General features: G+C 41.4%; 1 protein-coding gene across 4 annotated transcripts in view; it reads left to right on the plus strand.

Moving 5' to 3' along the window:
* Nucleotides 1-18,373, plus strand: part of PDE3A (phosphodiesterase 3A) — a 270,376-nt gene extending 252,003 nt beyond the window's left edge. For 3 of the 4 annotated variants that reach the window (XM_074585867.1, XM_074585880.1, XM_074585889.1), the window contains 2 exons: nucleotides 2,024-2,264; nucleotides 5,784-18,373. In XM_074585867.1, coding sequence (XP_074441968.1) covers nucleotides 2,024-2,264; nucleotides 5,784-6,031 — 489 coding nt within the window. In that variant the 3' untranslated portion in view covers nucleotides 6,032-18,373. The remainder of the gene's footprint in view (nucleotides 1-2,023; nucleotides 2,265-5,783) is intronic. The other variant, XR_012586845.1, reaches the window with a different exon arrangement.
* The last annotated feature ends 4,720 nt before the right edge of the window (nucleotides 18,374-23,093 follow it).

Here is a 23,093-nt window from a genome sequence, read left to right on the forward strand (position 1 = left end):
TAGGGGCTTTTGGTTTTGTTTCTGTTTTAATAGAAGGTGTGTATTCACTGTATTGAGAAATCAGTACATCCCAGTGGGTTTCCTGGTTTGTTTATTTTGCATGGCGTGAGCTGCTATGCTGACAGGGCATTGATGGGATTGACAACAGAGAACATTTTCTTCCTAGGACTTACTTTTGGAATTAAAGAGGATAAGCTAGGTTCTCAATTTATTTAACCTAGGTTAAATTCTCATTTTCTTTAATGTAATATGCTATGAGAGGTGTATCAAACCATCTTCACCATTGCTTCACCAAAAAAGCGTCAGGCTTTTTTCTGAAAAGGGAGAAGTCTTAATTTTCTCACTTCTAAAAAGGAGAATTTTATGGGAAGTTTGAATTTCCCTAGAGTCGTTATCAAAGAGCATACATATGTACATTCAACCTATGCTGTGAAAATAATGAAATATCTTTCTTGAATTTCCTCTAATAAATTCTTCAAAGGAATTGGTGTTTAACTCCCGTATAAATAAAAACTCCTTATTAAAAATGTGTTGCATAGAAACATTCAAAATCCTGTGTCATATTGTTACAGTATGTTTCTTTTTCTTTCCTCCACATGCTTGGCATACTTATTTGAAAACAGGTTAGACATACTAAAAAGAGTCAAAAAACGTACTGCAAAATATTTCACATAATAAATCATGTTTTAACGGAACATGAAAAAAAGAACTTGTAAACATTTCAATAGTCAGCTTTCTTCCCACTACTGACAGCTCGCAACGAGGAAATCTCAGATGTCTTACTGTAAAGAGCGATCTGCCACCTCTTCTTAATTTGTTTTCTATTTCAAGAGTGGGTGGCATGTTTCAGCGTTTTGCTAACACTAATATTTTGCGTTTAATGATTGAACAGAACATTTCAGGATAGGTTATTATAAAAGTCACAAAACAAAACACAAGGAAATGAGACATTTGTTGTACGTATTTCAAAATTTAACTCCGATTCTTTGGCTGTCCCAGATATCAACAGGGTGTTGACTAGATCCATTGTCCATGACTTTTCGAAAAATGAGGTCACAAGGAGATAAATTCGGGCAATCTGTAACATAATGGAAATGGAAAATGTCTCTCCAAATTCTAATCTGTATTCTCAAATCTAGATCTCTGTATTGTATTAAAACACCAATTTGTGTATCTGGCTTGATTGGGGGGATTAGATTTTTCTCTTGGGGGGGTGGCATCCAGTCTTGACATGTCTACTCAGCTGAAAACTCATTGATATCACCAGTAGCTTTGCTGCGATAGGGAGGTGGGAGTATATCAGACTTGACTGTGCAAGAAAGTTTTACCTTCTTCTATATCATGAGAGGAGGAAGAAAAAAAGTCTTCCTATACCTCCCCTCTATCTTCTCTCCCCAGGAAAAGCTCACAAAAAGCTTTATGGGAAAGATTACTGCCTCTGAGTAACCCCTGCTTTCATAGGGATCATTCTAATGGTCCCGGGAGCAAATACTTATGACTCAAAAGCAAGAGGACCTCTGCATGTTATATATAGTAAGAACAAAATTCATAAGAAAACTAGTTCAATGAGATAGCCCTTGCTTGTAGAAGTTCGGTCTTGTTCCCTGCAAACAGATGGCTGACTACAAGGTTGTTGTGAGATAACAATCCCAAAATCAGAAGGGATTTTTTGAAAATTATGTGAGGAAAGAAAGAAAATAATTATTTTCAAACTTTTACACACACAGTGTAAAGTACAGGACAAGGGCGGTGGGCATCATTTTGCACAGCCATCAACTAACACCTTTGTTACATTCACGCTGTCAGTAGTGAGTCCTCTTACAAGAAAAGAACTGTAACTTCAATTAACCATTTGATGTGATAGCATTGTAGTAATGTCATGCTGGCGTGCTATGGAAGTGCCATTAGAGCTGAATTATTTTTCTTTCATCATTTTTATTTGGTTTGATGTGCATTACTCTTTTTCGTGACATGGTTTTGTTTCATTTACTTCAGAGAAATTACTGTTATTTTTCATCTCCAGGGTGATGAAGAGGCTAGCTTGGGCTTGCCAATCAGTCCTTTCATGGATCGCTCTGCTCCTCAGCTGGCGCACCTCCAGGAATCTTTCATCACTCACATCGTGGGACCACTATGTAACTCCTATGACTCAGCGGGGCTGATGCCAGGAAAATGGATAGAAGATAGTGATGAATCAGGAGACACAGATGAGCATGAAGAGGAGGAAACAGCAGAAATGGAAACTTGTGAAAACGCTGAATCCAGTAAGTTGCTCACACTTATATTTTTCAATAGAGCAAGTTCCATATTGTGACCAAAATCTAAGCACCCATATTTTAAGTGTTGAGACCATGAGCTGGTCACGTTCTACGTGGGCATCTCCAGACTTAGTTATTCAGTGCTGTCCTTGGTGAAGCTGGCATGTAGCCAGTCACGTTAGTAATGGAGATGCTTAGTGGTATCAGGACTGGTACTCATTGTTGTTCATATCTATTACTCTTTTCTGCCTTCAGTTGAGGTTTCTGGTGGTGGATCACCTGTCTGTGCATGAGGGCTTTTTAGACTACTTCCAGCACTGATGTTAGTAGACTGTAACAATTTCACTTAAGAAAGGACGGTTGGGAGATTTTTCAAGGAAAGCACTCAACATTTGCATGAGTTAGCACGATGTACAAGAATAATAGAATGAGGCTCTGCGGTGCTGAGACAGTAAAAGTTTTTAGCAATGGAAGTATTTTAATGCAAATCTTTTAAAGGTAGTATATGGGGAGGAGTAGGGAGAGAATCAAGAATCACACCGAGCATCGGTGTTGTGTGCTGGGAGCTTCGTCCCTTGGCCCTTCTGGCTAATCAGTAACTAAAGCTGATAGGCTCCTGCCTCTCCTCCAGAAGGGCAACAGTGCCAACATCTGTCATACTGAGAAGAGAACTTTGTACTTTGCAAAGAGACCTCCGGAACTTGTTGGAAGTGTCTTTTACCAGTTTAATCCCACATGCTTCTCTTCCCAAGATTTCTCTTTTCTTTTGTGTTCCTCTTCCTTCTGAATTTCCTGCTACTGTTCTTTTAGTTCCTTCTGTGGGTCATCTTTCTCTCTCTCCCCTGTATCTAATCCTTCTAGAAAGCACCAGCCTTAAGTACGCTAGTAAAATACCGATACATAGCTTTTTCACTAGCAGTCTAATTTTTTCTGTTCTTCCCCACACACTTTCATACCCTAATGAGTATCATCCCTATTTTCTGTTGGGAAAGCTGAGAAGTGGAAAGATAATTGCAGTAAGTCACATTAGGGCTTTGAAACTAAAATCTGCATCTCCTGACATGCAGAATTGACCTTTTATCTCCAGTAAGATCCAGGGGTATGCAGTTTGTATTTAAGAAATCATTGCCACTGTTCATACGCATGCACTTGTACATAAATTTAGTAGGTTCACATGCACAAAAAATGTTTTTGAGAACAACGTTAAATAATACAGCACACAGAGGTTTATTTTAGCACCCTATAATGTATCAGCTCTGTAATAGCAGGCAGAGCTACGTGTTTCTGTGGCAGATTGGCATTTATGGAATCGCTTACCAGGGGGAAAGCTTACGCGACTGGTAACCAACATAGACCCCAAAGCATTGAAACTGATACTGCTATATTAAAAAGAAAGATGAAGGATGTTCTCGTTTATCCATTGCAGTGTCTAACCTTACTTTGAAATCCTTCGTCTCCTTTCACCTCATTTCTGTATTCAGTTGTCTTCTCTATCACTGCTAGTCAAGTCCAACAACATTGCTTTCAGGTTGAAAGCACAGGGCATTATTAACCCTTGTCACACTGAAAACAGACCAGATCTTCTGTTTTCTTTCTTCTGTTCTACTCCATGACAATACCTTACTATTCAACCTGATGATTTTAGGCTCTTTATCTTTTTCAAAACCTTAAAAATAAATGTATCCGAAGTTTTGAGATATTCAAACAAATTCCTCCTATTTCCTTCTTACCAAATGTGGGGTGTTCATCTTCTCAGTCATACCAACATGTTACAAACTGTTTTCTTCCAGTTCCCTAAATTATCTGTGTCTGTGTGGATCTGAATCAGGAATCTACGGGATCCTTTGTGTTGATATAGGGGTCTTAAAGGTTGTTAGAAATTTATACCTATGATCAACACAATTTTTGTTGTTCTAAACTTTCTCAATGAAACAAAATAAAAGGTCGAGATGTCAGATGCATAGATACTAAGAGTTGTGTAGGTATTGGTGGAGATCTTTTCCTTGATGGAAATGCCTTTTAGGCGGGTGGAAATACAATTGTGGCAGAAAATACTTCACATAGGTCCTGATAATTTGCTAGAGCAGTTGAGATAAATTTAAGAGTTATAAAAACTTAATGTAGCTTAAAATCAGTCATTGTGTTTGTTATTATGTAATTCCCCCAAAGTCCTGATGCAAGTATAAGAATTAAACTGGCTCGGTCTTTTAGTGATTCAGACAAATTTTAACACCACAGCAAGCACTCACTGGTCTCTGCAGAGAGCAGCAAGATACAGGGTCACCCGGGAAACCCAGGAGAGAATGTCCTGCTGAGGCATTGGCAGCATAGGGGCTTCTTATTAGTGCTAAACCTGAAGGTTTCCTACAGGGAACCAAGGGCTTTCTAATGAAGGATTGAGTTGGATTTGGTCTGTGCTCAGTGAAAAGCTCTTTGTTTCCAGTTCAAAAGCTTCAAGGGCTAAACGTTTTGGATCCTGACACAGACATACTTTAGGCAACCTCCAAATACTAATACACGCAATTTTATTTGGTACAAAACATTCCTCTACGTCACCTGCTTTAAAAAAGAAATCAGCAGTTGTCTTTGGAGGGGTTATTATTTCAGTTCTGTGACTGCCGTTGCCACTGTTAATGACCAGGGAAAATTTTCAAGCTTTGTACTATTAAGGAGTTAACAATCTGCATGGGACAGACTGTATTGACAGGGAAAAAAGCACACTTCAGATAGCAAAACTCTTGTAGTGTAGCTCTCAGGAGCCATGAGAACTACCAGTGGCAAAAACATTTTATAGGTCAACAGCAGGGGACTGATGCTTCAAAACCAAAGGCCAGCAAGCTCCCTGGTAGTACTTAGCTATATGAATACGCAGATTCCTTTGCCAAAGCAGTGTTGTGCAAAGGCTTTAAGGTCATCTCCACTGCAGTGGTGGAGCGGTAAATCTTTTGACTCTGAAAAGAGAACATAGGAGTGCGTTCCCTCCTTTGATTACTAGTGCATCTTATCCTTCTACATTCATTATCCTTCTACAGCATGGCTCAGATCGGAGGTAAAATGTGGACAAAACAAAATCAGGATTTTTTTTTTATCTAGGGCAATCAGCAGGGATCCACTGGGGCCGGGGGAGGAGGGGTGTAGAATTTAATGTGTGTGCGTGTTATGGAGTAGGTTGACGAGAGTCTTTAAGTACTTGATATAAAAAAATGAACAGAAACAGCTCAGTGACATGTTTTCTGTGTACTCATTCAAGCACTAGCTGTCCACGTGAGCTGCATGGTCAGGGACAGCATGCAGCCTGTGATAGGATGAAGCTGGGGCTCAAACTGTGCAGGAAACCACTTTGCTTTCTCAGAGGTCTGGAGAGGCATGACTTTCTGAATTTTAAGACTAAGTTTGAAGTTTTGAAAATCTGTCCATGCAGTTCCTATAAGTCATAGTACACCCTGTCTGCTTCCTACGCTTTCAGTCCCTTTTCCTTCTTTCTTCACAGAAAACAGTACATTAACGTCACATGGTGTTTTACAGGAAAGAAGAAGTTCAAGAGGAGGAAAATCTACTGTCAGATCACTCAGCACCTGCTTCAGAACCATAAAATGTGGAAGAAAGTAATTGAGGATGAGGAGAGGTTAGCTGGGACAGAGAAGCAAGGTGTGGAGCAATCCACGCTGCACCAATCTTCAGAACAAATCCAGGCCATCAGGGAAGAGGAGGAGGAGAAAGGGAAGCCCAAGAGGGATGAAGAGGAGAACACACCTGTAGAACCGAACCAATGACAATATTTACAGCAGTATTTTAAGACAGATTGACTCGTGCACAGACTCTTTCTCAAGCCAGCACAGCATTTAGACACAACACTGTAGAAGTATGGGATAATGCGCCTACAGCTGTTTAATTTGTTTCTCTTTCCTTTTTATGGTGAGGTACATTGTTTAAACTCCTATGCTCAAGGAAGCTTTCACACTGCGACACCGGCTTTTAACGACTTTCTTTTAAAAAGATTTGGGGGTGGGTGGAATTATATGAATATATATATATAGCCAGGGTTATTGCCTGTGCACTTCAGCAAAATACATTTAATGATATATTATGGTCACTGTGATATTTACAGAAGAAAGTTATCTAAGGAAATGCTGCTTCTAAAGCACATTTGCAGTTAACAGTAAGGTACCAGTTAAGTAGCTTTTGCTCTTAATGCTGAGGGATGAAAGTTCCAAAGCTTTATATGAATGCTGATGTATCCTGCCAACATATATGGGTGCGTGTGAGGGGGTGTTTGTGAGTGTGAGTGGATGTAAAGTAATATACCATAATTTGAGTTCTTATTAGACTAGCTGTAGCACATGTCCCAATACATGACAACAAACAGAAGGCCGGAATTTTAGAGAATATGTGCCCACAAGGGAACCAGAGGCCATTTTGAGGAGCTTTCCATTTCCCATAGCCCCCCAAATCCCAGTTTGCACTCCAGCTGCAAGCAGCAGCCTTTTCAGCAGGGGCTGTGGTGACCTGGGCTGCTGGCCTGGCCCCGTCTGGCTGTGCGGGCTCCTCTTGCCTCCTCCTCTTCCTCCTCCTTGGCCCTTCCCAGACTGCTGGCGAAAGGGATGTGCCAGGAAATTAATTTTCCAAAGGGGGTTACAAGGAACTGTGCTGGTCTGTTCCCCTCGAGAGGACCTGGCCCTCTGTGTACTTCAGAGCGCGTGAACGGCTGTGTGGGGCAGTGTGTGTGTTTGCGCAGGAGAGAACAGGGAGCAAATGTGTGTGCATACTCGGAAACGAGAGGCACGCTGTCATCTTCCTACCCCAACCTTCTGCCTCCGTGCATCAGTGGCCAAATATATCATTTCAGAACGAAGCTAAACTACCATCTCTTGAGAGCGAAAGAAGGGGAGTGTGGGGGCCATACCCTTCCTCAGAATGAAACGCAGACGATGCATTTGGAGCAGGGTGGGGGACCGGTGCCAGTCCTGTGTCGGCCGGACACTTGTATGTCTCAGCAACCACTCACATGAGCTTTGGAGAACTTGGGTTTTCAGTGTGAGGTGCTGGATGGGAGCAGTTTGTTGCTGGCATTCTGCTTAGAAGCAGCGTGTTTGATCCCACCGATATACTTACTTTTTTTCTTTTTTCTTTTTTCCTTTTTTTTTTAAGAGAAAGGAAAAGATCGGGCCTGTAAGAAGAGCAGATCTTTTTTTTTTTTTTTGTTCTGTTTATTTGTTTTCTCTGTTGTTTATGCTGTGAGCCAAATGTCTATTTAAAAGGTTGGATATTCACTTTCAATATTTTATTTCACGATATTATATTTGTCAATGATTAGCTATCTAGATGTAAATATGGAAAAATTTTTATGGGTTCCTGTAGATAATGATATCTTTAAGAAAAAAAAAAAGAAAAAGAAAAAAAGGGGAAAGTTTTTTTGTAAAGATAATTTTTTAAAAAATAAATACAAAAACATTTTTATACAGTGTAGCCATTTCCAAACCCAACAAATAAAGTCTTGAGTAATTTGTATAGACCTTTCTGGGAAGCCAGTGGTCTACAGGATCAAGGCTTTAAAGTAGTAATGCTCTTTGGGACTGGTAGCACTAACCAGTACCACACCATTTAGAGTTTTGTTCCCACAGAAAGAATTATATATATATAAAGTTCAGTATCTCTGAAAAATCATTTGACTACATATGCTTTTTATATTTTGATCCTGCAGCCCCTTGCCAAGAAGAGGATTGCTTGTGTGAGTAAGAATGCTTGTGAAAGGAAGAGTTTGTAGAAGTCCTTTCTATATCAAATGTCTGATATTGCATCCATCACTTTTTGCTATTGTTACGCATTCACCATATTTCGTGATGCAATTGATACCTCCCCAAAAATGTTGGAAAACATTCTCTATCAAAGCCAGTCAGGAAGCATGTTGTCACTTCAGAGTTTCTTCTTGCTTTGCATTTCCTTTAGAGCGAGATTTTTCTGGAAAACACCTGATATTGTCCCATCCTACTCTTACCAGTAGAGAAGGCATTTGCCTTTCAACAGAGTGGCTCTAGAGCATGGGTCTGAATGCTCTCTTATCAGCAGAAATATTTAGTAAGTGTTTTTCAATGAAATCATAAAAGCAAATTGCACTATTATTTTAAAGGGAAAGGATGTAGTAGAACGCATTCAAAAGAAAAAAAAGATGTCTCCAAGATCTCAGCAAGTCTCCACCAATTCCAGCTTGCACTGTTTTCACACCTCTTCAGTCACTTTGATTAATCATTTTATTTGGGGTTTTCTTGTACAAGTGATATACGTACCTTATAGTGTGAGAAGAATTTAATATGCCTCATTCTGTCCTTTAAAAATTAAACTTACAGAGATGCTTTAAAGTATTACATCTCCAAGCACTTTTTTCTCTGTTTTTAGTGCATGATCACCGGGACTGGATTTTTTGTATTGTTTTTGCTAGAAGTTCTCGCAGAAAGTGTTAGTGGGTGCTCAGTTGGTAAAATTATGAAGAGGCATTCAGGAGTGAGGCCAAATCCTTCAAATGGAGTAATAATCCTCTAAGCAGGTATACACAGGGTTGAACCAAGAAAAATTATCCTGAAAATATGCTGAAACGGAATTATTATATTTTTCCTAGTCATCATTTTTTGATTGCCATTAGGTAAAATCAGTGTCAGCTTGTAAATTGTTACGCTTGCTTTCTGTAGTGCCAGTGCAGCTGTCGCAAATTGCTGCTGCGTTGCCACACAAGCTTGTTTGTGGGTGCAGTTTGATTAACTCAGGTCTTTTACAGCGAAGGAATCGCTGACAGGCTTAAAATCGGAATGATCATAGAATCATAGAATGGTCCAGGTTGGGAGGGACCTTAAACATCACCTAGTTCCAATGACTGTTGATTTTATCCAAACTGGAAGGAATACTAGTGAAGAAGCTAAAGTAACTGAGAGCAGTTAACTTGATAAAAGGCGACTTTTTTTTTTTTGCACTCCAAATAGTTACTAACAGAATCTATTTTCTGCAGGTGTCCACTCCTTATGAACCTGATTTTCAGTCTTTGCAGTGCATTTCTGGCAGGCAATGATCAGGAAATTTCCCAGGCTGGCTTAAATATAACACAAAAGAAAATACCGGAGAGATTTTATATCAAACATGTGAATACCTTTTTTTTTTTTTTTTTTTCGCTTTGGGTTTTTTTAGTAGATAATGAAGCAGGTAAAAAAAAAAAAAAAAAGAGGCAAAACTTTTGACCTGCAGTTGCAGTAACCTTTTGGAGGCTAGAACTTGATGGTTGTCTGCTTTGTGCAGTCCTTTGGTGATGCAAACCCCAAAGAAACCACAGCCTGTGCAATATTTTTGGAAAAAAACTAAAAGAAAAAGAATTTAATTCCATCAGCAAATTGCTCGGCGTTCAGGTGGGATGTAGCAGCAACCCCGTGTAGATCTGGTTTCTGGTATGTACAGTATGCAAAGAGGTTTGTTTAATACTAGGAAAAGCAAGCCCTATTGAAACGGTGTTTTTCAGTGAAAAAGGAATTACGTATTTTAGTTTTCAGTTCTTTAAAAACAGGCAGAGAAGGATTGGACTGCTTTTTCAGTTTGGATATTTTGTTTTCTCCACTGTAATTTCACTTGGCAGCTGATCCTCTTCCCTTCTAGTCTAGGAGAAGTTTGCTGTTCCCTTAGGAGGCTTTTTGCAGTGCTCACACCTCCCAGTGCAGCAAGAAGAGCGCTCTGCTCATCACGTAGCAAGCTCATATAAACCCTTTTGTCCCCCTCTTCCTGGTTTGCTTGATAGTCGCGTGATGTTTACCATGGAATATAACTTCTCTCATTATGCTTGTCTTGCAGAAGGAACACGTAGAAATAGAAAATGCGAAAGCCCCAAACTATTTATTTTACTACCTTTTCTTTTAGGAGGCTGAGACTTTGGTTTCCATGAGCCCCAAACCACCTGTGTCTAGAAGTAATAATTTCTACCACGTTCGAAGGGCCATAGTTTACTTGTGCTCTAATTCTTGAGGGAACATTGAGGTTACATGATTCGTTTTGAGCTAATGTAGTTGACAGCTCTAAAAATCATCAGCTGCCTCTTCCAGTAGAAAGACGGTGTTTGATGCAATGCTGCGAGCCATGCGTCAGAAGCGAGTTGCAAGAATGTACTAGAAAAAAGGGTTTCTGCTGTGCTCTTGGCAGCATTTTGAACTGGCTTCCCCCATGAATGAAAACCTTTACAGAAAGCTGGAGAAATGGCTGTGTGTCACCAATGCGCCCCCCCCCTCCCCGTGACTTTGGACGGGGTGCTGGCTCTCCTAGCAAACGACTGTCACATTCTGGGAGCAGGTGATTCCCAGGGCAGATGAAATTTGAGAATGCGTTTGTCAACAGTGCAAGGATAGTCATTCACCAGGTGTTACCCTGACATCATATGTCAACATCTCTCTGCATCATCATCAAGTTAAAATGCAAGATTGTGATTTCTCAGGACCTTTTGAGTGGATACATTTGGGACTTTTACCCTTAGTGTACTACTGTGAGAAGTTCTTAAGATCATGGTGGTCTGAATTTGGAAGGAAGTTAAGTCTGTAAAGGTTCAGATGAACACTTCCAAAAGTACCATTCGGCATCTAAGCAAATTCTGAACCCAGCTTCCTTTTTATGCTTTCCATGCTGGACATTAACTTCATTTGTTTGCTTTAGAAAGTTTTCCTAAATTTCTGTCTGCTTTTTGGATACAAAAATTTTTCTGAAATTCTGGCCCTGTCTTATGTTCTTTCTTTCAGAAATGCCTCAGAAAGTAGAGTGCAGTGTGGAGAAGCCAAGCATCTTGTCAAATTCGGCGCCGGTCAGTGGTACTGCCCAGCCTGTGCCCCAGTCTGGGTGCGTTCCCGTGCTGCTGAGCTGTGAGATGAGTAGGTGTGGGGTAGCCGTCAGCCTGGGTGCTCATTAGTCCCAGTGGGACCACCAGCTTTTAGTGGGACGTGGGATCTTAGAGAATTTTGTCAGTTTTCAAAATGAACCTTAGGCACTCAGGAAAATTTTGCCGGAAGTATCGTGCAGCAAAAGTGATTTGTGGTTGGTCCCAGGGGTTAATGAAGTACTTGTGCCAAAGTCTCATTAGTTATCTGGCACATCCTGCTTTCATCTGCGTGTTGTGATCCTGCGCCGGTGATGGTGAGGGCTTTGCTATTGATGAAGATGGGTGCACCCTGTCACTGACGTCCCATAGGCACATCCAGATGTGCTGGTTAGTGTGAGCCTGGGCAGCCCCACAAACCCAGCTGTGCCCAAGGCACAGAGAAGGCTCAAGGCGCTCGACCAGCAAATAGTCCAGGGAGGTGCACCAGATGATTCGAGCTTGGGAGAGGCAACACAGATGTGCTGCTGGTTCATTCCAGAGATGAACCATCTAATAGAAATAGTGTTCAATAAATTGGGAGGGCAGCAGTGACAGTCTGTGGCTTTTCTTTCTCTGAAAGAAGAGGCTTTTGACTGTGGTAAAACCTGTCATTCATAAAAACATATGATATTTGCTGTTACATTTTAAAGTACTGTTATGGTTGAGATGTTCCAGCATGGCATGTTTAAAGAAGAGATGTTTCAATATAAGGACGGGCATGAGAATTTCTTGAGCATCCTGCCCAGAGCAGAGAATGTGCCTCTTCCGGGTCTGCTGCAGGCACCGCAGCTGGGAGGCAGGCGCAGAGAGTCGCTCACTCTTTCCAGTCATAGAATCATAGAATTGTTAGGGTTGGAAGGGACCTTAAAGATCATCTAGTTCCAACCCCTCTGCCATGGGCAGGGGCACCTCCCGCTAGATCAAATTGCTCAGAGCCCCGTCCAGTCTGGCCTTAAAAACTTCCAGGGATGGGGCTTCCACCACCTCTCTGGGCAACCTGTTCCAGTGTCTCACCACCCTCATGGTGAAGAACTTCTTCCTAACATCCAGTCTGAATCGTCCCATCTCTAGTTTTGATCCATTCCCTCTAGTCCTACCATTACCCGACATCCTAAAAAGTCCCTCACCAGCTTTCTTGTAGGCCCCTTCAGATACTGGTAGGCCACTATAAGGTCTCCTCGGAGCCTTCTTTTTTCCAGACTGAACAACCCCAACTCTCTCAGTCTGTCCTCATAGGAGAGGTGCTCCAGCCCTCTGATCATCCTCGTGGCCCTTCTCTGGACACGCTCCAGCATGTCCATATCTTTCTTGTAGTAGGGGCTCCAGAATTGGACACAGTACTCCAGGTGGGGTCTCATGAGAGTGGAGTAGAGGAGGAGAATCACCTCCCTTGACCTGCTGGCCACGCTTCTCCTGATACAGCCCAGGATACGATTGGCTTTCTGGGCTGCTAGTGCACACTGACAGCTCATGTTGAGCCTCTCGTCCACCAGCACCCCCAAGTCCTTTTCTTCAGGGCTGCTCTCAAGCCAGTCACCGCCCAGCCTATATCGGTGCTTGGGATCGCCCCGACCCAGAGAGAGGACCTTGCATTTGGTCTTGTTGAATTTCATGAGGTTGGCATGGGCCCACCTCTCCAGCCTGTCAAGGTCCCTCTGGGTGGCATCCCTTCCCTCTAGTGTGTCAGCCGCCCCACACAGCTTGGTGTTGTCGGCAGACTTGCTGAGGGTGCACTCTATGCCACTGTCCATGTCGCTGACGAAGATGTTAAACAAGACTGGTCCCAGTACTGATCCTTGAGGGACTCCACTTGTCACTGGCCTCCGCTTGGACATGGACCCATTGACAGCCACTCTTTGGGTGCGGCCATCAAGCGAATTCTTTATCCACTGAATTGTCAGTCCATTAAACCCATATTTTATCAGCTTGGAGACCAGGATGTCATGCAGGACAGTGTCAAAGGCTTTGCTCAGGTCCAGGTAAATGACGTCCGTTGCTCTCCCCTTGTCTATTGATGTTGTGACCTTCTCATGGAAGGCCACCTGGTTTGTCAGGCACGATTTGCCCTTGGTGAAGCTGTGTTGATTGTACCCAATCACCTCTTCGTTATTCTTCTGCATTAGCGGTGCCTCCAGGAGGATCTGCTCCATAATCTTACGAGGCACAGAAGTGAGACTGACTGGCCTATAGTTCCCTGGTTCAACCTTCTCTCCCTTTTTGAAAATAGTCTTGGGCCTGGACGTTGGCTTGAGAACTTGGGTATTCCTCAGCTGGCAGCGCAGCACTGGTGTAATTAGTCCTTGAGTTGATGGGGTTGTAGACAAACAGGGAGAAAGTCAAATGAGCAATTTGTAGGAAAGAGCAAAGGGAATTGTAGTCCAGTAGATAAATAGACTTCATACAACACGCTTAATTTTCCTTTTCTTTCAAAACCAAATGTAATCCCACTGCAGTAAAGTATCCTTGGAGTTCTGGAGGTTTAATTACTGTTTGGTGTTGCAGCATTAGTCAAAATGGTGGAAGCATTAGAGAGAATTGTTCCCATTAACTATGGGGAATCTTTTTTTCATATTTTTAAGTAAATCAACAAGAGCACCGTTTGATATCTGAATGATTCTTTTTCTTTTATTTTTTAATACGTTAGCAGGAGTTAGAGCCAGGAAATTGGAGAAGGAGGAATGAAAATATGTCTATGATGTGTTTTCAGTCAGCGTCCAGGCCTCCTGAAGAAAATGTATGTGAAGTGTTGTTGAACAGATGGGGGAATAATTGAAATTAAGGTGACAGCTGTCTTAAAAAAAAACATTGTTTAAGATTGAGCTAGCATAAAGTATTAATTATTGGAGGCAAACTTTTGAATTAGAGCAAAATAGCACCGGTACATTTGAGATCAACTTAATATGATAAATCTTCCTTTGAATTTCATCACTTTCATTTAACAAAACAACATTCCTCTGGAGGTAAATCAAAGCAGGATTTTAGCCCCTGCTGTGGCAGTTATTGAATCCCAGTGTTGGAGGGAGCAGTGTGAGAGTTATCCTCCATTTACATCCTAATTATGATTTATTCAGAGGCCATTAGTGGGATTTTCCTAGCAGGGAGGTGTTCTCTTGATGAAAAATACATCACACCGTAGGATGCAGACGTTGCCCGCTTGGGCACCTGCTTGAATTCTTAGAACAATACAAGCTCCTCAAGAGCCTGCAGGAAGAAGAATGCAGGTACATTTCTGGAGAGTCCATTTTTGCAGTGACAGAAGGGGGCAAAAGCTCAAGCTAGTTAACAATACTTCTTTGATGAAACTGAAACAACAATAAGCATTGTGCAGTTTGAAAGCTTGCCAACGTCACTTGAGGTGTACGCAAAAATTTCCCCGAGTTCTCGCACATGTAAAACTGTTCCTTGTGAAAGGTAATGAGTTCAGGTATAGCCAACTGGCCTTGGCTGGTCGAGCTGGAGGATATAGTAAACCAAGAAGGATTTTTGACTGAAGTGGTTTAATTCTACCTTATTAAAGAAGACTTTGCTTGGTGCTAGAGGAGGGGAAAAAAAAAAAAAAAAAAAAAGATAATATTTATTTCAGTTGAGCTTTTCAGGTGGCTAGTCCGTGCCAGTCATTTCTTACTTCCTAAGCCATGCTTGTGGTGTGTGTCCAAGGTGTGAAAATGGGACAACAGATGAGATTTGTTCTGCTGTGGATGGCATATGGGATCTGCGTGCACCAAGGGGCGCCACTGAAATCTGCAGGCGTGGAAAGTGGTATATCCCAGAGGTGAATTAGATGGGGAGACCCAGATTATTTCTGTTCTCTGTCTGTGCGGAAGCATAAGAGCAGGTATAAAGGACTTTGCCCCAGCTATGGATCATGCGATTGAATTTTGTGATGGAATTCTCTTTTCCTGATTCAAAAACCGTAGAAATCAGATCAAATAAGCAAAACACAGCGCATGCTGTGGCCCCGGCGAGGCAGGCGTGCGTTAGTTTACTTTTGCGCGGTCTCACAGAGGGAGCTGCACTTGCACCGTTGGCCTGCAAATGACTTGGGATCGCGGGCGGCGCGGCACGGGGGACAGAAAATGGTGGGAGGTAAAGAACAAATCTTGTATTTAAGAGGGCTGTTGTCAACGTAGCTGGAGAAATACTTTAAAGTAATCCAAACTTTAAAGTAACCCAACTCTGTACCCGCCTCACCATGGTTTGCTCACAGCGTTAGCCCCGAGGTAGCGGGCTTAGACACTCTGTTTTTTCAATGCCGTCTTCCTTTACCACAGCGAACACGTACAAGCAATTAATGTGAATTAGCAGTTGCTCTTTGCTTTCAAGTTTTTATTTAAAGGCGATTGAGTTTTTTGGGTTTTGTTGTTGGCGTTTTTTTTCTCCCCGACCCTATTCATTTTACCCCCATGCTTTCATAAAAAGGAAAAAAAAAAAAAAAGGTCTGGAATCTGATCAGAGGGAAACAGTTAAGGGTTCCCCATGTGTGTACATATTGTTTTAGGTAGAAAGCCCGCTGTCTGTTAAAGCTTTCCTTTTCAGAATTCCTGCCTGATTCTGACACACGGTGAAAATCTATATTGGAATGCAAAATTTTCACTTTTAGATGTTTGTAAATCGTAATACAGTACTGCAGATGGTATCCTAAAAGATCAAAGACAGCGGTTATAACTGCTGTGTGGTGTTGATGATATTTTTAATATTTCAACCGTGTCACCATACATTTGGTCATTACTTTTCTAAAGTCTTCTTTTCTTGAGTAATCGATATAAGATGTTTGCATGATGGAAAGTAATTTAAGTTCACTTTTTAAAAAGACGTGATTGATACTGTAGGTTATGTTTGTTTAACAGATTAACATTTTCACTGATGGGTGGCAGTTTTTTTTCCTTTTAGTGCTTTTGATAGAAGAATATCTAGGACATTTTCCAACAGAAACACATTTTTTAACCTTTGCCTCCAGGAGTGGAAGTACTATTTGAAAAATAATTGTTTTCCAATACACTTTGGCCATCTGGGTAACAATATGCAAGTATGTCTATCAGGTACAAGATATGATTTTAAAAGAAATAAATCCCATTTTAATGAAAGTAATCAAGAAATTAATCCAGCAAGGTCAAAACCCTTTCTGAAGGAAAATTTTGGGTGTGTCGAAGTGTTGAAACACTTAATCCCCCACCAGATTTTGGGGCCAAATCATACAAATTTTGCATTTTCAAATTAGCAAAAGGCCAACCAAAGTTTTTTTTACTTCACAAAACGCTGAGGGATTTGGTCACCTTACATCCTGTCCTATGAGGTTTGACTCCTGGCCTGGGACCTCGAGGCACTGCACCTGTGACACAATTATAGACTAGAATCATAGAGTCATAGAATCATAGAATCCTTTAGGTTGGAAGAGACCTTTAAGATCATCAAGTCCAATTGGTAACCTAGCACTGCCAAATCCACCACTAAACCATGTCCCTCAGCGCCACGTCTACCTGTCTTTTAAATACCTTCAGGGATGGTGATTCCACCACTTCCCTGGTCAGCCTGTTCCAATGCTTGACAACCCTTTCAGTGAAGAAATTTTTCATAATAGCCAATCTAAACCTCCCCTGGCACAACTCGAGGCCATTTCCTCTTGTCCTATCAGCTGTTACTTGCGAGAAAAGACCAACCCCTACCTCTCTACAGCCTCCTTTCAGGTTGTTGTAGAGAGCGGTGAGGTCTCCCCTGACACTCCTTTTCTCCAGGCTAAACAACCCCAGCTCCCTCAGCCGCTCCTCATAAGACTTGTTCTCTAGACCCACCACCAGCTTTGTTGCCCTTCTCTAGACGCACTCCAGTATCTCAATGTCTTTCTTATAGTAAGGGGCCCAAAACTGGACACAGTACTCAATGTGGGGCCTCACCGGTGCCAAGTACAGGGGGACAGTCACTTCCCTACTCCTGCTGACCACACTGTTCCAGATACAGGCCAGGATGCTGTTGGCCTTCTTGGCCACCTGGGCACACTGCTGGCTCATATTCAGCTGGCTGTTGACCAACACCCCCAGGTCCTTTTCTGCCAGGCAGCTCTCCAGTCGCTCTTCCCCAAGCCTGTAGCGCTGCATGGGGTTGTTGTGACCCAAGTGCAGGACCCGGCACTTGGCCTTGTTGACCCTCATACCATTGGCCTCGGCCCATCGGTCCAGCCTGTCCAGATCCCTCTGTAGAGCCTTTGGTTATTTTATGATGTTCATTCAGACTCAGCTCTAGTAGCAAGTTTCCACGAATCACCCATGTCCTTCAAAATTAATCCCTCCTTGATTTTTTTCACTTCAAAAGGTGAGAGAAAGGGGGAGGAAATGTAATTTTATACGGCTGTAGTTGAAAAGGGTTTTGTGTACCTTTATAATTCTTTTGAAGCAATATTTTAAAGAATAACTGCCAGCCAAAGTGGCAATGCAGAAAAGTGCCATCTTGTTCAGGATTTGTACACGCCAGTTTTTAACACAGTGTTCTTTTCACTAAGTACTTCATACGTTAATTTATATTTATATATTGTCAATATTGTTGTAACCAAGCTTCTCCTTTTTAAACACTTGAGGAACAAGGCCTTGTATTTTTAGGTGATTTTCATAAACAGAATAATTCTTTTCCTTTCACTAGTATCTTGCACTCGATACATGTAGCAATACTTAATATATTCTCTTCACAAGTATTTGTTAAGTGATTTAGTTAATGGCTGATAAATGTTTTGTACAAAATAGATTCTGTACAGGAAAAAAAAATCTTTTAGATAAACATTATTTATTTTTACTGTTTTGTAAGTTAGACACTATAATGAAGCTCCTTTTTGCCAGAATTACTGGAAGTGCCTCTTGGTAAAATGTATTATACAGTAAATATGTATTCAAAATTATTAGAAATACTTGTCACAAAATGAACAATGTGGATGTTGCAATGTGAAGAAAAATGTACAACATAAATATAATTCTGTGGTATCCTGTTTGATGTGTTTCTTTTTCTTTGTTGAACAAATTTGCTTTCGGTGCCAAGCTTTCAGTTTAAGCGCCAGAGTGCAGACGACCTGTAGACTCTTCAAACTCTGATTCAAATCCAGTAAATCTGGTACATACTGAATTACCGTTTTATCTGCCGGCCCTGCTTGGTATGTGTTAGCTATCCATGCTCACGTTTATTGGTATCCAGTTTCCTGGGACTTTTACCAGCAGGATTCTGCACTTTATTTCAGATCACTAATAAATCCCATGTTAAATGCTGTGTGAGTCAACCAATCTGTGGAAGGCCTCTATATAAACATCCTTCTTTAATGATGACCAATATTTCAACATCCATCATCTGTGTACTTTTCAATCCAATTAATATGGACCGTGCTGATTGAATGCGGTCTGTATTACATGGCATTATGCAGCCATAGTAATGCAGGCTCACTAATTCTTCCAGAGAAATTGAAATGTGTTACCTTAACACTGTTTTCCTTATTAATCACAGAAGCAATCTCTTACAGTGGGACATCAGTAAGTGAAATTAATTTTCTTGCAATTATATTGGTAAGTATACTGTCAGTCTTCAGTAAAAGATTTTGCTAGTCCATCATATGGGCTAGGATTGACATCTAGCTACTTTATTTGCTTGCTGTTATTTAAGTTCAAAAAAGTATCTTACAGATGTCAAAAATTTTCCCCATTTTTTGAGTTGTATTACCTACTTTCATCAAAGATCTGTAGAGCTCTTCAGCCAGCTCATACTGAAATGGCTGTCTCTGGATGAACTGTATATTCAGAGCCTCTTTTCTTGTAACTTCAAAATTAACGGATTTAAAAACATGGAAAAGCATCATCCACATATCTGGCTGTCAGTTTTGAAGTCCCACCAGCTTATTTGTCCTCTGGCTTAAATTATGAATGGCAAAAATGTAAGGAAATTTGCACCAGGCAGTGATTAGGAAGATATTAGTTGGGACTGTTGCCAGTACGAGAGTAAAATACGGTTATACCTATTCTAAGGGAATTGCTCATAAGCCTGCAGCTGGTCTGTCCCAAACACTTAATAACTCCATAGCATGGTAATTATTTGATCCAGAGATTCACAGCTGCCCACAGAAAAGGATACAACTGGAGTAACGAAGAAAAGCTCTTTTCCTTCAGTACTCCTCATCACAAAAGGCAGGGGCTACCAAGGTAAAGAATGTGCGTGTCTTTGAAAATCACTGAACTCTCTCTGGAGCTCTTCAAACAGCAAGAGGTTCCCATGGGAAGAGATGAGCAGTAAAAGACGGAGCAGCAACAGTCAATCGGCTAATGAGACCACACATGAGCACGCCTCTCCTGGGGTTCTGGTAAAACATAAAGGAGGCCATGACGCGCAATCAGTAGCAGCTCAATTAAATGTTGCATTTTCCAGGTGTTCAAATTACTCTCAATTGCCCAGGCAAATCCACTTGCCTAAAACCACTTAAAATGTTTCACTAAACATAGAAATCTCAGAGAAGTCTTGGCAGCAACGCTTTCTTTAATGTTTCTTCAATTTTCTCACCAAAATCCTGTGGAAATCAACATTATCCCTCACGCCAGCATGGACCCCCGGGATATCATCAGTGATTCACATAGGGGTATAACAGCAAACGACTTTGACAGTCAGATGCCAAACTTCCAGCTGTGACCCTGACTGATGGGGTCTGTAGCTCTGGGGTTGGCATCTCGCACGATCCGAGGGAGATTTTTAACTACTCCACATTGCAATCCCAAAAACCTGGCATGCTGAGAAGGAAACTCTCAAAGCCAGCTACTTTGTGGAACATCTTCACAGCCAAAGGGTGATACTGGCGTTGCCTGAATTCCTGAGCCATGGGAGAAAATGTGCAAGTTTAAAGTTTTACCTAAGTTTTTGGTGGCTCATGTCACCCCCCCAACCCCGACTGCTAGTTATAATCACTAAATAACCTGGGATAGATGTGGTTGTAACGGTTTGGAAGTCTGATACAGATAAAAGGTTGCTGCAACATCTGCTTGTCCGCAGCCAGGAAATAAAAAGCAGAAGGTTCCTGTTTGATCTGCATGATGGCTTCATTTACAGTGACTTTTGTTGTTGTTGCTGGTAAATTGCTTCCCTTCACAATCCTTTGCACATGGCAATTGTTTGTTGCTGTGCTTGCCAAAGGCATCGTATTCTACAAATTCAACACCTTCTGTGTAATAAACTCTTCTGTTAAATTCTTTACACCTTCTCTTTACACAATTCTAGCCAAAATCTTTGGGTCTAAACCTACTTCAAAGAACTTATCTGCATTACAGAAAGTGCTATGGGATTTTATTAAGATTAATGGTATTAATCCCTAGTGGCTGGACAAATTCCAGTTTCTCTTATTAGGTTCTTCTAAATTAAAATTCTCCCAAAAGCTCCAGTGAGTACAAATGCTTCTTACCTCAAAGAGATGTGTCATGTCATCGGATCTCCCCGGTTCAAGAAGGACAGGGAACTGCTGGAGAGGGTGCAGCAAAGGACTACGAAGATGATTAGGGGATTGGAACACCTCTCTCATGAAGAAAGGCTGAGGGATTTGGGTCTTTTTAGTCTGGAAAAAAGACGGCTGAGGGGGGGATCTTATCAACGCTTATAAATCTTTAAAGGTCAGGGGGATGGGGCCAGGCTCTTTTCAGTGGTGCCCGGGGACAGGACAAGAGGTAATGGGCTCAAACTTGAGCATAGGAAGTTACACCTAAACATGAGAAGGAACTTCTTTCCTTTGAGGGTGGCAGAGCACTGGAACAGGCTGCCCAGAGAGGTGGTGGGGTCTCCGTCTCTGGGGACATTTAAAACCCACCTGGATGCGTTCCTGTGCAACCTGCTCTAGGTGACCCTGCTCTGGCAGGGGGGTTGGACTAGGTGATTTCCAGAGGTCCCTTCCAACCCTATGATTCTATGATTCTCCTGCTTTTGCTGTTCTTTGGTAAGAAAACTGTTCTTTGAGAGTAGATCTCGAAGTCCTTAGTTGGGCAAGGAACTGCTATCCTTAAGCCTGAAATTTTCACAGCAATCCCCAAGTGCTTCTGACACACAGGCAAAGTGTATTATTTGTCTCTGGTTCTTTGACGTGGAATGGGTATGCAAGGTTTGTTCTGAAAGTGGGTTTCCTACCCGTTTATGTTCTTAGGACTGGCAACAAAAAGAAGAGGAAAATTAACGTCAAGCAATAGTTAATCCAGAGCAATAGAGTAGCATACTAAAGTAATTAAAATTATATAGGCAGTGAAACTGGATTGCTTGATTAGTTAACTGTAAACATCTTCATTGTATCTGCTTGTTATTGACTCCAAACTACACATTTACCTAAAAATCATAACTAGCAGAAATAATTTTTTTATAAATTATAAAAGTTAAACTGTACTAAAATTTAAGTTACTTGGAGACGTTTCTTTGAAAGTAACAGCTGCTTCCAAGCCACCCGGCTTTCTAAGTTGCCTGTATTCTGGCAGCTGCATTTCCAGACTCAAGAGTGGCGTGATGCCTTGAGTTTTTGCTCTGCACAGAAGGATTCAAGAGATCTGGAGCTCTTTGAATTTTTCCTGAGCTCTGCACAAACTGCCTGCATGATCTTCAGCAAACACGAACGGTTCAATTCCTCTCCTTCAAATGTGAATATTACTATTTAGCCAGCTCTCTCAGGCATCTGCTGCATTTCAGCTCCTGCACTGAGCTCTCTGGGGGTTTAGGACACGACTGCAGTAGGAGAGCTCTGGATGACCGGCTCTCCTTCTCTGGGAGTTGTTCCAGGCACAGGAGAGCTGATCAAGGTGGAGCATTTGTGTGCTAGCACAAATAAAATAATAAAGGAGTATTTGGCCAAGTGTCAATCTGAGTCGTTTGAGGACTCATTCTACTAAGAGTTTCTATTGTAGCTTTGCTTTGCAATGTAGTATTAAGGTTTGGGAACGTGTTCTCTGTCAGACCACAGAAATTATGCAAATTCAAATTTTACGATGTATAGTCTATCAAAATCCCATTTATACATTTTCTTTTTTAAAAAAGTCAATATTTTCCTTCTGTCAGATAAAAACAAATACTTCTTTGCAGCTGTTATGTGTTTATTCAGATTTCAGTGGAAAGTTTATCTTTGCAAGCAAGCCCTTAAATAAGTCTGTTGGAATGTTTTCTAAAAAAAAATTCTTTTACAAAGGAAGAAAATCATGCTTCTGAACACTGGGGTTTTATGTGATACTTTACAAGGTTAGCATTTGCTCATGAAATGTGCTTGAAGAAGCAGCGGCTGGATCTGTTGTTGTTGGATGGTTTAAAGACCGACCCACAAACCTGCTGTGGTGTTGGTCTATGAATCAAGATTATTCCTGTCACAGTTATTCAGTATGGCTAGGCTAGGCTTTGTAAATGTAATTAATTTAACCCTATGCTTTAGAAATGAAGGTGGTCTGGCTTCTAATTTCCTGTAACTAATACGAAGTAGGAATGCAAAGAAAATAGAAACAGACCTCGAGGAACAAGCTTTAGTCTGGTTCTTTGTCCCGTAGCTGCTCAAAAGGCTTTGTTTCAATTATAGAAGAAGTATATATAAGTAAGCAATTTCTTTTAGGACTATGGGAAAGCAAAACCTTTCTTGTCTGATTGATTGTCTAGCAACCTTCCAATGAGTTTTGCGGTGTTGTGCTTGGGAAGCGCTCTGCTACGGGAAGCACTGAAAAGTGACGTGCAAGAGATGTCGTGTCCTGTATCAGAATTGGTAGTGATTCATTTCTCCTGTCGCAGTTCTTATTAGTAAATTGTAGTAACTGATCCACTGCAACACCTTCCCGTGCGATACCCGTGGCCTGGGAGGCATGGGAGACTAATAAATCCCTACCTGGATGAGATTTTTTCTTCTCTGCCAGGTGAACTCACTGAGTTTTAGTGAGGGTCTTGTACTCATTTACTCTGAGCATCTGGAAAGGTATTGTAGAGGACATAAACATAACCTTTCAGAGGAA

Source organism: Larus michahellis, chromosome 1 (assembly GCF_964199755.1).
Source record: "Larus michahellis chromosome 1, bLarMic1.1, whole genome shotgun sequence".
Classification (NCBI taxonomy): domain Eukaryota; kingdom Metazoa; phylum Chordata; class Aves; order Charadriiformes; family Laridae; genus Larus; species Larus michahellis.